General features: G+C 37.5%; 1 protein-coding gene across 1 annotated transcript; it reads left to right on the top strand.

Annotated features, from left to right (window-relative positions):
- Positions 1–270: 270 nt before the first annotated feature.
- Positions 271–3,823, top strand: LOC141457658 (uncharacterized). Its single transcript, XM_074134862.1, has 2 exons — positions 271–867; positions 3,209–3,823. Exons 1-2 carry the CDS (start codon positions 271–273, stop codon positions 3,821–3,823), a joined length of 1,212 nt encoding a protein of 403 aa, XP_073990963.1.
- Positions 3,824–16,809: the final 12,986 nt, after the last annotated feature.

Below are 16,809 nucleotides of genomic sequence, written 5' to 3'. Positions count from 1 at the left end.
ATGATCTCAAGAACTAAAATAATGAGTTGGAACTGTAGGTCCATTATTAATAAATCACTCGAGCTGTCTCAATATGTTCAAAAGTATAATATCGATGTTATAATCCTTAATGAAACCTTACTTAAAAGTAAGCATAAATTAAAATCTAGCGGCTATGCCACTTATAGAAACGACTCTGGTAGAGGAGTAGCTTTGCTTGTCAAAAATAATATCACACACTTTCCTATTCTCTTGCCTCAACTTAAAACTTTAGTCGCAGTTGGTATTGTAATGGCTATTGGAAACATCGAGGTGTTAGTTTTAGCGGCCTATCTTTCTCCTTCAGTCAAATTAGACATCAGAGATTTGCAACTATTACTTGATTTACATAAGCATGTTATCTTAGCTGGTGACCTGAACTGTAAGCATGTAGCATGGAATTGTTTCTGTAGTAATAGAAATGGTAAAGTATTGCTTGATTACTGTTTTAATCACAGTATTGCTATTGTTGCTCCTGATAAGCCTACCTATTACCCTGATCGTTCAAATGCCCGCCCCAGTGTGCTTGATCTGGCTTTGACTAAAAATTTGCATTATAATATTACACCTCGTACTTACACCGCCCTTTCTTCTGACCACAACCCGGTTATATTCTGTGTTAGTGGCTCTCTCAGAACTCAGCAAAATGTGCATGTATTTAATTATAAGGCTGCCGATTGGAAAAAATTCAGGTCTCTGGTAGATGAAAAAATAGTTATTAATCCGCCCATATCTAGTACAAACGATATTGATACTCTAGTCGTGAATTTACAAGATATTCTGATGAATGCTGCTTTCCAATCTAATCCAATGTGTAACTCTACCACCACTTATTCAGAGCTACCCCCTGTAATTTCGCTCCTAATCAAAGTAAAAAACTTAGTCAAAAAAGCTTACTCAAGGCACCGTCTCCTCTGGATGAAAAGAGTTTTTAATAAATTAGCTAGCTTGGTGTCTAAACTTTTACAGTTGCATAGAAATTCCTCGTGGAGCAATCTGCTTTCCAAACTATCCCCACACGACAATAAGTTGTTTAGAATTGTCAAAGGCATACGTCATAACTCTGTGAATGTTCCTCCTCTCTCCTTGAATAGTCATCCACCAAACAACAGACAGTTGAGTAGTCTAAATAATTATGCTTACAGTCCCCAACACAAAGCTGCCACATTGGCGGACTACTTCGCTAAAGTTCATTCCATGAATACTGACTTAGGTGTCCCTTCGTTCACGCGGCACGTAATTTCCGCTGTCAGAAAATTTATTACCCCTTGTATCAAGCATGAGGATTGTAAACTTACTTCACCAATGGAGCTCAAGAGAATAATTTTTCATCAAAAAAATCGCAAGTCCCCAGGTTTGGACGGTATTAACTCTCGTATAATGAAAAACTTATCCAGGAAAAGCTTAATACACATAACTAAATTAATAAATTATATGTTGATGTTTGGCTATTTTCCACAAACCTGGAAAACCGCCAAAATTATTGTAGTTCCCAAAGTGGGTAAAGATGCTACTCTTCCCAGTAGCTATCGTCCTATCTCTCTGCTCCCTTGACTCAGTAAAGTTGCTGAGCGTGTTGTTTTGAAAAGACTTAGTTCATTTATTGAGAATAATAATATTCTGTCCCCTGATCAGTTCGGTTTTAGGGCGGGACACTCTACAACTGCACAACTTGCCAGAGTTATTGACGAAATTGAGCACAATTTTAATCTAAATAAGCACACCGGGATGGCACTGATCGATGTGGAAAAGGCTTTTGACTGCGTGTGGCATAATGGTCTAATTTATAAGTTAATACAGTACAACTTTCCGAAGTACTTAGTCCACTTTGTTAACAGTTACTTAACACACCGTCAATTTTGTGTTACAGTTGGTAACGCTACTTCTGGCTTTAGAAAAATTGCGGCTGGTGTACCCCAAGGCCCAGTCCTTGGTCCCACACTTTTTAACATTTTCATAAATGACATAACAAAACTTAAATTCAGACCAAAATGCTCGTTATACGCTGACGACACTGCACTTTTTCTGTCGTCTTTTAGAGTGGATACAATAGCCAGGCATCTTTCTATTGCACTTGGAAAAAGTTTTAAATATTTTAATAAGTGGAGAATAAAACCCAATGAAGCGAAAACTGAAATAATTTTGTTTGCACGTAGGAGGCCCCAAGTCATAAATTTAGTAAAAGTTAATGGTGTTGATCTCCCTTGGAAAAGAGAGGTCAGGTACCTTGGTGTTGTGTTGGACTCAAAGCTGATGTTTACAAAACACATCAATTCAATTTGCAACAAATCGCTCGGTATTTTGTGTAGCTTATTTCCTCTGTTCAATAAAACTTCAAACTTGAATTTTGTAAATAAAAAGTTAATTTACTACCTGTATATTCGGTCTGTATTGCTATATGCGGCCCCAGTCTGGTCTAATACTTGCCCCACAAACTATAAAAAATTACAACGCGTGCAGAATAAATGTTTGAGATTGATTGGGTCCTACCCACGCTGGACACCAATCGACTACATGCATGCCACACTTGATGTGGCCAGTGTCTCTACGCAAGTGTACCTTCTTTCAGAAAAATTTGTCAGCTTGTGTGAAGCCAGCACACACTTGTATGTATCCAATATAGTTAATTACGATCTAACATCTCTTGCATACAAAAAATACAAACATAAGAGACTAAAACATATTTTGTTTTAGTACTGTTTATTTGTAGTTAAGGTTTTTTTTTCTTCTTTTTTCCTTAGTATTTAATATTAATTTTTCTTACTTTGTGTTATTTTAAGCTCTGTTGAGTGTATATAGGTACTATCGCCTGAAACCTCTTTATTCCTGTAAATATGTACATTTTATAATTTGATTTGAAGCCAATAAATATAAATATTGAAATATTGAGGTTGGCTGGAGTAAAAGAGAGAACAGTAACTATAAGGAAGCAGGAATTTAATTTAATTTAGATTTACGGAGCAATCAGTCATCGTGTAATGCACCAGCTACAGCAGGTCGTACTCACTTCAATATCAGAATAGGCTATTTTATGATCTATAACAGAAACTATAATGCTTGGTTAGAAATTCTTGAACATGAATATTATATTAATTATACAAACAAAACTTGGAATTAAATTAATGGGCCTAGCTGACCAAAGAATATTTTCAACACATTGTACATTCAATAAGAAAAATAAATAAATTTAAATAATAATAATAAAAAAAAACTTCAGTTCAGAATAATAGCGGATTCAAACTTTGTCAAATTGTCCAATCTCCATTACCTTTGCTACCTCCAGCGCTGGGGTTCACTCACCGCTCCTTTTAAATTCAACTTGAATTGGGCAGACACCTGGTTCTCTACTCTTGCCTGTACGCCTTTAGAGTTTTCGTTCTCTCGGTTCACGATAAATCCTCCTGCAAGCGAGTTTTCGTTTACTTTTCTTCACCAGCTATCCAAAGGCTCAATTTACTTCGCCAGCGTCAGAACCAACTCTGTTCGGTTCGCAACTTTTTTTTTTTTTTCTCATCTGCTCCCACTGCCTTCTGTACTCCTGGATTTTCTCTCTTCTTTTGTTTCCGCTCACTTTTGGTCTTCTAATCCTTTCTTTTTCCAACTATTACTAAGCCTAATTTTTTTTTTATTACACAAAATCAAATTCACTTCATTAAGAGGTGCATTACAAATGACTGACCCCCCCTCAACAAAAAAAATTATTATTTATTTATATATTTTGGTTTTTGTCTGTATAAATAATCACTGCCTCTCTCTCTTCCACCAGACTGACGGACCTAGCTATTATTTTCTTTTTAACCCCTAACAACGTCTTTTACCATTCGTTTTTGCCGCCCATTCAGCATATTTCAGCCATTTAGCTCAAAAATTGAAAAAGTTATTGTGGATTAAATGTGGCCATACCAACTTGTCGGTAGAGTGACACGCAATTTCGCTTGTATATACGATTTTTGAACATTTGATTTTGCCATTCTCTTTGGCCTCGTTTGTGGCCGCGATTCACCAAGTTTAATCGTTTGTACCGCATTATTGGGCGAGATATTTGCGTCACTTTTGATATATACGATTTTTGAACATTTTGTTTGCCATTCGCTCTGGCCTCGTTTGTGCCGGCGGTTAACCAAGTTTCATTGTTTAACCGCATTATGAGGCGAGATATTTGCATGTCAAATTGGTCTGGCCATTTTTTATTCTTTGAGTTTCTTGAAAACGTCTTTTACCATTCGTTTCTGCCGGCCATTCACCATATTTCAGCCATTTAGCTCAAAAATTGAAAAAGTTATTAAGGATTTAAAGTGTCCATATCAACTTGACGGAAGTTTGACACGAGATTTCGCTTGTCTATATGATTATTCTAAATTTCTTTTTCCTATTTTCTTTGGCCTCGTATGTGCCGTAGATTCACCAAGATTCAAGTCATAGGTTCTGAACAGTGAACATGTGTTTGACAACGGCCTGAATTCATTTAGCTTTTTCAGTGGTTCTAAGTTTCGGATTTTATTGAAATTTGGCAGAGTGTTTGACCATCTCACTTCCGTTTCACCTGTGAAGTTTAAGGAAGATTCATCGAACAGTTTTTGCATAATTTATAGATAATTAATTTCATTAGAAAAGTTTCATTAGTTTATTTTAAGTGTTGCAGGTCAAAACCATTTCTTTTTATTTTATCAAATAATAGAGAATTGCGCGAGTGTATGGGTAACTATCCCCACTTATAGGTTTGGGTGGGGTGAGTTTGGTCTGGACAATAGTGGGATTGGTGGAGTGAGAGAGAGAGATTGTTATATCCCTCTACTTCTCCGAAAAGTATGTAAAAAATTAATTTTTTTTTTAAAAACTGTCAAAACTTTGGTGTTCTCTTTTGTACTCTTAGAAAAGAAGAAAACAATTTATTAGTTTCTGTACATTTAATATCGAATTTTTATTTTTATTTTTTATTATTTACTGTTCTTTTTTTCAAATTATTTTTTGTATATATTATATCGTTAGTTGTAATTCTTAAGATACTTGTAAACATTGTAAATTCTATTGTAAATATGTAGTTTTTTTTTTTTTTTTTTAAATTATTTTTATTATTATTTAAAAAAATAAAAAAACTTTTTTTATTTATTTAATTTATTTATCTTAATTGTTTATTTAAGTAAATGGGTCTAAGTGACGACACTTACATCTCGTCTGGTGACGTGTCTACCACGTCCAAGACATCAAAGAAATCTCTGATGAAAAGCAGTGCCCCAAGAAATAAGAAGCTCACCACAAAAGCCATGATTACTCGAATTGCTGCTAAAAAAAAAAAAAGGAAGGTTCCTTTACCTCATCACCATCACCGGCACTTAAAACAGCTTCAGGCAGTTTGCTTAACGTAACTGCTCCACCAGGGGTATTGACCCCTAACCCTTTCTCACCCCTAACACATGAGGAAACTGCGGATCCTACACCGGTCAGCAAAGAACCGAAACCACATAAACCTCCACCAATTTACGTAAAGAGCGTATCAAGATACGCCACATTCTGTGAAGCTTTATCGCGTGAAGTAGGCCGAGAAACATTTACTTGCAAAGTTAGAATTACTGACCTAATTGTCAACGCCAGTACCGTAGAAAGCTACAGAGGCATCATAAGGTACTTAAAAAGTCACAATGCCGAATACCACACCTTCCAGTTAGAAGAAGACAAAGCATATCGCATTGTCATCAGACACCTGCACCAGAGTACACCAACAGAGATTATTAAAAACGAGCTCTCAGAACTTGGCCACACCGTTCGGAATGTTGCTCCGGTAATACACCCTGTCACCATGCAAACACTTCCACTATTCTTCGTGGACTTGGAGCCGAAACAGAACAATAGCGAGGTATTCCAAATCGACACCCTCTGCTATTGTAAAATAAAAATAGAAGAACCTCACAAACAGAGGAGCATAGTGCAGTGTAAGCGCTGCCAAGAGTACGGACACACTCGCTCCTACTGCCAACACAAGCCAAAGTGCGTCAAGTGCGCTGGTGACCATCTCTCATCCGACTGCACAAAATCACCCAATACACCTGGAAAGTGCGCACTTTGCAATAACGATCACGTTACCAGCTACAAAGGATGCATTGTTCATCGCGAACTACAGCGCATTCGAAGAACCCCCGTCTTTGAACATCCTTCTGCTGAAAGAAGATCACATCCGGCCGCTACTTCTTCAGCCTCTACTTCTCCTCCACAAGTCAACAACACCAGCTTTCCTTCTCTACAACGTAGCCAATCGCTAGATAAAAACGTAACTTTTGCTCAGATGGTGGCGGGGCCTACGGCGCCTCAAAATTCTCTTCCTTCACCCAACCCATCTTCCTCTAGCGATATCATCACAGTATTAAATTCTTTCCTGACCGACTTCAAAACCTTAATCACACCTTTAATTACGCTCCTCACCTCAATGGTTAATCACCTTCTCCCAAGCCTTCCCAAGCCTTAAATGCCTCCTAATTTCCATTCCCTCTCCATTCTCCTCTGGAATGCGAACGGACTGAATCAACATTTACGCGAACTCGAAATATTTCTTCATGACAACCGCATAGACGTAGCCTTAATAACTGAAACTCACTTCACAGACAGAACACGATTCCACATCCCCAATTATACTATTTACAAGACTAACCACCCGGACGGAACAGCACATGGTGGAACCGCAATACTCATTCGAAAATCTTTGTCGCATTTCCTGATACCCTACATCCCATCCTCCTATCTGCAACCAACTGTTATATCTCTACTTTCGGAGCCTTTCTCCTATACGCTCGCTGCTGTATACTGCCCCCCGAACCACAACATCCACCAAAATGAATTCCTATCTTTTTTCTCATCTCTTGGTCCTCGCTTTATATCCGGCGGTGACTACAACGCAAAGCACCCCAGATGGGGCAGCCGAGTGGCTAATCCTCGGGGTAGACAACTATTAAACGCCATTTCACAATCTAATTTCACCTTCTTATCTCCTTCCCAACCCACCTACTGGCCAACTTCACCTCGAAAACGCCCTGACCTCCTCGATTTCTTCATATGCTCAAACTTAAGCATCTTATCTACTGATACCTTTGCCCTCAATGACCTGTCCTCCGATCATAGTCCAGTTATCTTAACTCTCGACATCCATCCCAAACCATTTCCTCCTCGACCTACTCTCATCAACGGCTCTGTTGACTGGGGCGACTTTCGTGATAACTTAACCCAGACCCTCAACTTAAATGTACCACTGAAGACACCCGCACAAGTAGACAGTAACGTTGAGCTGCTAACAAACGCTATACAGGGAAGTCTACACAGAGCCACTATTACTACCAACCAACACCGAACGACGTCTGTATCTTACAACATTCCTCTTAACATCAGGACACTCATCACCTTGAAACGTCGAGCGAGAGCACGATGGCATCGTTCTCGTTACCCATCCGATAAAAAAGCTTTCAATCGGCTAGCTAGAAAACTAACTAATGTATTAAATAATTACTACAACGATCAATACTCAAAATATACTCTCTCTCTTTCAACACAGGACAACTCACTTTGGACTACCACAAAAAAGATCCTAAAATATAACAATTCCTCTCATCCACTTCAACGTACAGACGGGTCATGGGCTAAATCCGACGAGGATAAAGCACTCTGCTTTGCCCAACACCTCTCCCAAGTTTTTGTACCCCATCCTGATATTGAGGATCCTCATCACAGCGCCACTATAAATGAAGAACTTGATATCCCAGTTCCCCTTTCTTTACTACCCAAAGCATTCACTCCTAAAGAAGTTCAACGGTTAATACAAAATCTCCCCAGGAAGAAAAGTCCTGGATACGACCTAATAACCACCCGCATCCTTCTCCAGCTCCCAACCAAGGCCATTGTATTCCTAACATCCTTGTACAATGCTATCCTTAGAACTACTCACTTTCCCACTCTTTGGAAATTCTCCTCAATCCGTCTGATCCATAAACCCAACAAACCAACTCATTCTCCTTTCTCTTATCGACCTATTAGTCTACTTCCGCTTCTAGGGAAAATGTTCGAGAAACTTTTACTATTCCGTCTCCAATCTATTTTAACTCCTCTCAATTTAATTCCTCACCATCAATTTGGCTTTCGTAGTTACCACTCTACCATCCACCAGGCTCACAGAGTTGTTGACACCGTCGCAACCTCCCTTGAGCGGAGACAGTATTGCCCGGGAGCCTTCCTAGACATTTCTCAAGCATTTGATCGGGTATGGCATCCGGGTCTTCTGTGGAAACTTAAGGGCATCCTTCCTTCAACCTACTACCTCATCTTAAAATCATACCTTGCTGATCGATATTTCATGGTTGTACAAGGCACTTCTTTTTCTCCTATATATCCTATTCTTGCCGGTGTCCCACAAGGGAGTATTCTCGCACCCCTCCTCTATACAATTTACACTGCTGACCTTCCACTGCATCCAAATACTGCTACCTTTACCTTCGCTGACGACACGGCCATTTTATCGTCTGACAATGATCCTGTCATGGCAACTCGCCATCTTCAATCCCATATTAATATCCTAGAACCCTGGCTACGAAAGTGGAGAATTAAGGTAAATCAACAAAAATCCAAACATATAGTCTTCACACTAAACCGGAAAACCCTTCCTTCCGTATGTTTCAACCATATTGCTCTTCCTACCGTTACAAAAGTACGTTAACTTGGACTTCACCTCGACAAGCGACTAACCTGGAATCCTCATACTCGACTAAAACGAACTGAGTTAAATAACAGATATAAACTATTAAAAATGCTATCTAGTAAGACAGTCGTGATTCTCCAGCTATTATGGCATATTACGACTGCTATCGCTGGATGGCCGTCGTTCATGTCAGACATGTCAATGTGTGTTTGTTGGCCTAGCCTATCAGCACACTCTATTACCGACCATCTGTTTTACTTGTTGCATTTATTTCTGTGCAGTGGTAAAAATCTAAATAAAGGTTTAAAAAAATAAAAAGATTCACCAAGTTTAATCGTTTGTACGTACCGCATTATTGGGCGAGATATTTGTATGTAAAGTTGGTCTGGCTACGTTTTATTTTTTGCATTTTTTGAAAATGTCTTTTTCCATTCGTTTCCTCCGCGGAGTGTATTAAATGTGGCCATACCAACTTGTCGGAAGTTTGACACGTGATTTCGCTTGTCAATAGGATTTTTGAAAATTTCTTTTTGCCATTTCTTTGCCTCGTTTGGTCCGGCGATTCACCAAGTTTCATCGTTATTAGGCAAGATATTTGCATGTCAAATTAGTCTGGCCACTTTTTATTCTTTGAGTTTCTTGAAAACGTCTTTTACCATTCGTTTTTACCGGCCATTCACCAAAATTCAGCCATTTAGCTCAAAAATTGAAAAAGTTCTTATGTATTAAATGTGGCCATACCAACTTGTCGGAAGTTTGACACGTGATTTCGCTTGTCAATAGAATTATTGAAAATTTCTTTTTGCCATTCTCTTTGGCCTCGTTTGTTCCGTCGATTCACAAAGTTTCATCGTTTGTGCCGCATTATTAGGCGAGATATTTGCATGTCAAATTAGTCTGGCCACTTTTTATTCTTTGAGATTCTTGAAAACGTCTTTTACCATTCGTTTTTACCGGCCATTCACCATATTTCAGCCATTTAGATCAAAAATTGAAAAAGTTATTAAGGATTTATAAAGGCCATACCAACTTGACGGAAGTTTGACACGCGATTTCGCTTGTATGTACTATTTTTGAACATTTGATTTTGCCATTCTCTTTGGCCTCGTTTATGCCGGCGATTTACCAAGTTTAATCGTTTGTACCGCATTATTAGGCGAGATATTTGCATGTCAATTTGGTCTGGCCACTTTTTATTTTTTGAGTTTTTTGAAAATGTCTTTTTTCCGTTCGTTTGTGCCGGCCATTCGCCATATTTCAGCCATTTAGCTTAAAAATTGAAAAAGATATTACGAATTTAATCTGGCCATACCAACTTGACGGATGTTGGACATGCGATTTCGCTTGTCTTTCTGTTTTTTCAAAATTTCTTTTTGCCATTCTTTTTGGCCTCGTTTTACGGCGATTCGCTAAATTTCATCGTTTGTGGCGTTATATTAAGGAAGTTATTAAACAAAAACTGTTACTGACATACTGACACCAACAGCGCAGCTGTACGTCAACTAACGTAATTAACTGCCAGAGTACATCAGCGGCTGATGAGTTTATATGTAGCAATAAATACTTATCTGTTACAGCAAATAATAGTATTTTACTATTTCCTAAAACTTTACAAATAACTATTTCAATATCAATTTTTTTTTCGTTTGTGCCGCCATACCGAGCGTGATGTTAGCGTGTCAAGTTAATATGAAAAAAATTGATTTAACTTTTAATTTTTTGAATTTATTGAAATATTTTTTACCAGATTCTTTGTCCTCGTTTGTGCCGGTGATTCGCCAAGTTTCATCTTTTGTGCCGCATCATCAGGGAGATATTTGCATGTCAAGTAGATGTAGCGAATCTTTATTTTTGAGTTTTTTCAAAATATCGTTTTGCCATTCTCTTTGGCCTCGTTTGTACCTGTGATTCGACAAGTTAGATCGTTTGTGTCGCATTGTTAGGCGAGATATTTGCATGTCAATTTGGTCAGGCCACTTTTTATTTTTTGAGATTTTAGAAAATGTCTTTTTTCCATTCGTTTGTGCCGTCCATTCACCAAATTTTAGCTATTTAGCTCAAAAATTGAAAAAAAATTTAAGAATTAAAAGTGGCTAGACCAACTTGACTGAATTTGGACACGCGATTTCGCTTGCCTTTCAGATTTATCAAAATTGCTTTTTCCTATTTTCTTTGACCTCATTGGTGCCTAAGATTCACCAAATTTCGTCGTTTGTTCCTCATTATTGGGCGAGATATTTCCATGTCAAGTTGGTCGGTCCACTTTTTATTTTTTGAATATCTAGAAAATGTCTTTATACCTTTTGTTTGTGCCGCGATTGTGACGTCCATTCAACATTTTTCAGCCATTTAGCTCAAAAATTTTAAAAGTTATAATGGATTAAATGTGGCCATACTAACTTGTCGGAAGTTTGACACGCGATTTCGCTTGTCTACAGGATTTTTCAACATTTCCTTTTGCCATTCTCTTTGACCTCGTTTATGCCGGCGATTCACCAAGTTTCATCGTTTGTACCGCATTATTAGGCGAGATATTCGCATGTCAAGTTGGTCTGGCCACTTTTTATTTTTTGAGTTTTTTAAAAATTTCTTTTGCTATTAGTTTGTGCCGGCAATTCACAAAATTTCAGCCATTTAGCTCAAAAATTGAAAATGTTATTAAGAACTTAAACTGGCCTTACAAACTTGACGGAAGTTTGACACCGTTTTCTCTTGTTTATAAGATTTCTCAAAATTTCTTTTTACCAATCTCTTTGGCCTCGTTTTTGCCGGTGATTCGGGAAGATACTTTGTTTGTGTCGCATTATAACGCGCGATTTTCGCATGTCACTCTGATAAAGCCTTTTTATTTTTTGAGTTTTTCAAAATTTCGTTTTACCGTTCGTTTAGGCTTCGTTTGTGCCGGCGATTCACCAAGTTTCATTGTTTGTGGTCTTTAATACGCGAGATATTCGCATGTCAAGTTGGTATGGTCACTTTTCATTTGTTAAATTTTTTCGAAATGACTTTTAGCCAATCTCTTTGGCCTCGTTTGTGCCGGTGATTCACCAAGTTTCATCGTTTACGACGCATTATTACGCGCGGTATTCGTATGTCAATTTGGTGTGGTCACTATTTATTTTTAGTTTATTCACAATTACTTTTTACCATTCGTTTGTGCAGCGTGTGTTCCAGATATTCACCAGATTTGAGCCATTTAGCTCAAAAATTGAGAAAGTTATTAAGAATTTAGTGTGGCCGTACGAACTTGACGGAAGTTGGTCATGCGATTTCGCATGTCTTTCATATTATTTAAAATTTCATTTTGCCATTTTCTTTTGCCTCGTTTGTGCAGTAGATTCACCAAATTTCACCGTTTGTGCCGCATTATTAGGCAAAATTTTTGTATGTGAATTTGGTGTGACCTCTTCTTTATTTTTGAGTTTTTTGAAAATGTCATTTTACCATTCGTTGGTGCCGCGTTTGTTCCGGCCATTCACTAAAATTAAGCAATTTAGCTCAAAAATTGTAACAGTTATTATGGATTTAATGTATCTATACCAATTTGATGGAAGTTGGACACGCGATTTCGCTTGTCTTGAAGATTTTTCTAAATTTCTTTTTACCATTCCCTTTGGCCTCATTGGTGCCAGCGATTCACCAAGTTTCATCGTTTGAACCGCATTATTAGGCGAGATATACGCATGTCGATTTTGTCTGGCCACTTTTTATTTTTTGAGTTTTTTGAAAATTTCTTTTTGCACTTCGTTTGTGCCGCCTTTTAGCCAGCCATTCACAAAATTTCAGTGATTTAGCTCAAAAATTGAAAAAGTTATTAAGAATTTATACTGGCCATACAAACTTGACGGAAGTTTGACACGCGATTTCGCTTGTCCATAAGATTTCTCAAAATTTCTTTTTACCAATCTCTTTGGCTTCGTTTGTGCCGGTGATTCGGAAGTTTCATCGTTTGTGGTCTTTAATAAGCGAGATATTCGCATGTCAAGTTGGAATGACCACTTTTTATTTTTGAGCTTTTTCAAAATTTCTTTTTGCCATTCTCAATAGCCTCGTTTGTGCCGGTTATTCGCCAAGCTACATGGATTACGCATTATTACGCGCGATATTCGCATGTCAAATTGGTGTAGCTATTTTTAATTTTTGAGTTTTTCCATAATTTCGTTTTACCGTTCGCTTGTGCTTCGTTTGTGCCGGCGATTCAGCAAGTTTCATCGTTTGTGCCGCATTATTAGGCGAGATATTTGCATGTTTAGTTGGTCTGTCCACTTTTTATTTTTATTAGGCGAGATATTCGCTTGTCCAGTTTGTCTGGCCACTTTTTATTTTTTCATATTTTAAAAATTTCTTTTTGCCATTATTTTGTGCCGGCAATTCACAAAATTTCAGCCATTTATCTCAAAAATTGAAAATGTTATTAAGAATTTAAACTGGCCATACAAACTTGACGGTAGTTTGACACCGATTTCTCTTGTTTATAAGATTTCTCAAAATTTTTTTTTTACCAATCTCTTTGGCCTCGTTTGTGCCGGTGATTCGGGAAGTTACTTCGTTTGTGTCGCATTATAACGCGCGATATTCCCATGTCAACTTGGTTTAGCCTTTTTATTTTTTGAGTTTTTCAAAATTTCGTCTTACCGTTCGTTTCAGCTTCATTTGTTGCGGCGATTCAACAAGTTTCATCGTTTGTGCCGCTTTATTACGCGGGTTATTCCCATGTCAACTTGGTCTGGCCTCTTCTTATTTTTGAGTTTTTTCAAAATATCTTTTTACCATTCTCTTTGGCCTCGTTTGTGCCAGTGATTCGCGAAGCTACATGGATTAAATCGCTTTATTACGCGCGATATTCGCATGACAGTTTGGTATAGCTACTTTTAATTTTTGAGTTTTTACAAAATTTCGTTTAACCTTTCATTTGGGCTTCGTTTGTGCCGGCGATTCACCAAGTTTCATCGTTTGTGCCGCATTATTGGGCGAGATATTTGCATGTCAAGTTGGTCTGGCCACTTTTCATTTTTTAATTTTTTTCAAAATGACTTTTTGCCAATCTCTTTGGCCTCGTTTGAGCCGGTGATTCACCATGTTTCATCGTTTACGCCGCATTAAAACGCGCGGTATTCGTATGTCAATTTGGTGTGGCTACTTTTTATTTTTAGTTTATTCAAAATTACTTTTTATCGTTCGTTTGAGCTTCGTTTTTGCCGGCCATTCACTATATTTCAACCATTTAGCTCAAAAATTGATAAAGCTATTAAGGATTTAAAGTGGCCATACCAACTTGACGGAAATTGGACATGCGATTACGCTTGTCTTTCATAATATTTAAAATTTCTGTTTGCCATTTTTTGTTACCTCGTTTGTGCCTGTAATTCATCGTTTGTACCGCATTATTAGGCGAGATATTCGCATGCAAATTAGTCTGGCCACTTTCTATTATTTGAGTTTCCTGAAAACGTCTTTTACCATTCGTTTGTGCCTGCCATTCACCATATTTCAGCCATTTAGCTCAAAAATTGAAAAAGTTATTAAGGATTTAAAGTGTCCATATCGACTTGACGGAAGTTTGACACGAGATTTCGCTTGCCTATAAAATTTTTGAACATTTCATTTTGCCATTCTCTTTGGCCCCGTTTGTGCCGGCGGTTCCCCAAGTTTCATCGTTTGTGCAACATTATTGGGCGAGATATTTGCATGTCAAATTAATCTAGCCACTTTTTATTCTTTGAGTTTCTTAAAACGCCTTTCACCATTCGTTTGTGCCGGCTATTCACCATATTTCAGCCATTTAGCTCAAAAATTGAAAAACATATTAAGGATTTAAAAAGGCCATACCAACTTGACGGAAGTTTGACACGCGATTTCGCTTGTCTACAGGATTTTTGAACATTTCATTTAGCTATTCTCTCTGGCCTCGTTTGAGCCAGCGATTCACCATGTTTCATCGTTTGTGCTGCAATATTAAAGAAGATATTAAAGAAAATCTGTTACTGAAATACCAACTGAGCTGCTCTACGTCAACTAACGGAATTAACTGCCAGAGTTTGTTCCGGCGATTTACCAAGTTTAATCGTTTATATTGCATTATTAGGCGAGATTTTCACATTCAACTTCGTCTGGCCACTTTTTATTTTTTCAGTTTTTTGAAAACGTCTTTGTCCATTCGTTTGTGCCGGCCATTCACCATATTTCAGCCATTTAGCTCAAAAATTGAAAAAGTTATTAAGGATTTAAAGTGTCCATATCGACTTGACGGAAGTTTGACACGAGATTTCGCTTGCCTATAAAATTTTTGAACATTTCATTTTGCCATTCTCTTTGGCCCCGTTTGTGCCGGCGGTTCCCCAAGTTTCATCGTTTGTACCGCATTATTTGCGAAATGTTTGCATGTCAATTTGGTCTGGCCACTTATTATTTTTTGAGTTTTTTGAAAATGTCTTTTTTCCATTCGTTTGTGGCGGCCATTCACCATATTTCAGCCATTTTGCTCAAAAATTGAAAAAGTTATTAAGGATTTAAAGTGGCCATACCAACTTGACGGAAGTTTGACACGCGATTTCGGTTGTCTATAAGATTTGTCAACATTTTTTTTGCCATTCTCTCTAGCCTTGTTTGTACCGGCGGTTCACCAAGTTTCATCGATTGTACCGCATTATTAAGCGAGATATTCGCTTGTCGAATTGGTCTGGCCACTTTTTATTTTTTTAGTTTTTTGGATATTTCTTTTGGCCATTTCCTTGTGCCAGCTAATCACCAAATTTCAGCTATTTAGCTAAAAAATTGAAAAAGTTCTTATCTATTAAATGTGGCCATACCAACTTGTCAGAAGTTTCAGACGCGATTTCGCTTGTCTATACAATTTTTGAACATTTCATTTTGCTATTCTCTTTGGCCTCGTTTGTGCCGGCGATTCACCAAGTTTCATCGTTTGAGCCGCATCTTTAGGCGAGATATTTGCAGGTCAAATTGGTCTGGCCACTTTTTATTCTTTGAGTTTCTTGAAAACGTCTTTTACATTCGTTTCTGCCGGCATTCACTATATTTCAGCCATTTAGCTCAAAAATTGAAAAAGATATTAAGTATTTAAAGTGGCCCTACGAACTTGACAGAAGTTTGACACGAAATTTCGCTTGTTTATATGATTTTTCTAAATTTCTTGTTACCATTCCTTTTGGCCTCATTTGTGCCAGCGATTCATCAAGTTTCATCGTTTGTATTTCATTATTACGCGAGATATTCGCAATCAACTTGGTCTGGCCACTTTTTATTTTTGAGTTTTTTGAAAATGTCTTTTTCCATTCGTTGGTACCGGCCATTCACCATATTTCAGCCATTTAGCTCAAAAATTGAAAATGATATTAAGTATTTAAAGTGGCCATACCAACTTGACGGAAGTTTGACACTAGATTTCGCTTGTTTATATGATTTTTCTAAATTTTTTATAACCATTCCTTTTGGCCTCTTTTGTGCTAACGATTCATCAAGTTTCATCGTTTGTATTTCATTATTAGGCGAGATATTCTCAATCAACTTGGTGTGGCCACTTTTTCGTTTGGGCCGCATTATTAGGCGAGATATTTGCATATAAAATTGGTCTGAACACTTTTTATTCTTTGAGTTTCTTGAAAACGTCTTTTTACCATTCGTTTGTGCCGGCTATTCACCATATTTCAGCCATTTAGCTCAAAAATTGAAAAAGTTATTATGGATTAAATGTGACCATACCAACTTGTCGGTAGTTTGAAACGCGATTTCGCTTGTGTATAAAATTTTTGAACATTTCATTTTGCTATTCTCTTTGGCCTCGTCTGTGCCGGTGATTCACCAAGTTTCATCGTTTGTGCCGCATTATTAGGCGAGATATTTGCATGTCAAATTGGTCTGGCCACTTTTTATTCTTTGAGTTTTTTGAAAACGTCTTTTATCATTCGTTTGTGCCGGCCATTCGCCATATTTCAGCCATTTAGCTTAAAAATTGAAAAAGATATTACGAATTTAATCTGGCCATACCAACTTGACGGATGTTGGACATGCGATTTCGCTTGTCTTTCTGTTTTTTCAAAATTTCTTTTTGCCATTCTTTTTGGCCTCGTTTTACGGCGATTCGCTAAATTTCATCGTTT

The sequence above is a fragment of the Rhodnius prolixus genome, unplaced genomic scaffold (genome assembly GCF_049639745.1).
Source record: "Rhodnius prolixus isolate KJV_2025 unplaced genomic scaffold, Rpr scaffold_52, whole genome shotgun sequence".
Lineage (NCBI taxonomy): Eukaryota > Metazoa > Arthropoda > Insecta > Hemiptera > Reduviidae > Rhodnius > Rhodnius prolixus.
The sequence above is the reverse complement of the archived record's forward strand: the minus strand, read 5'-3'. Positions and strand labels throughout refer to the sequence as shown.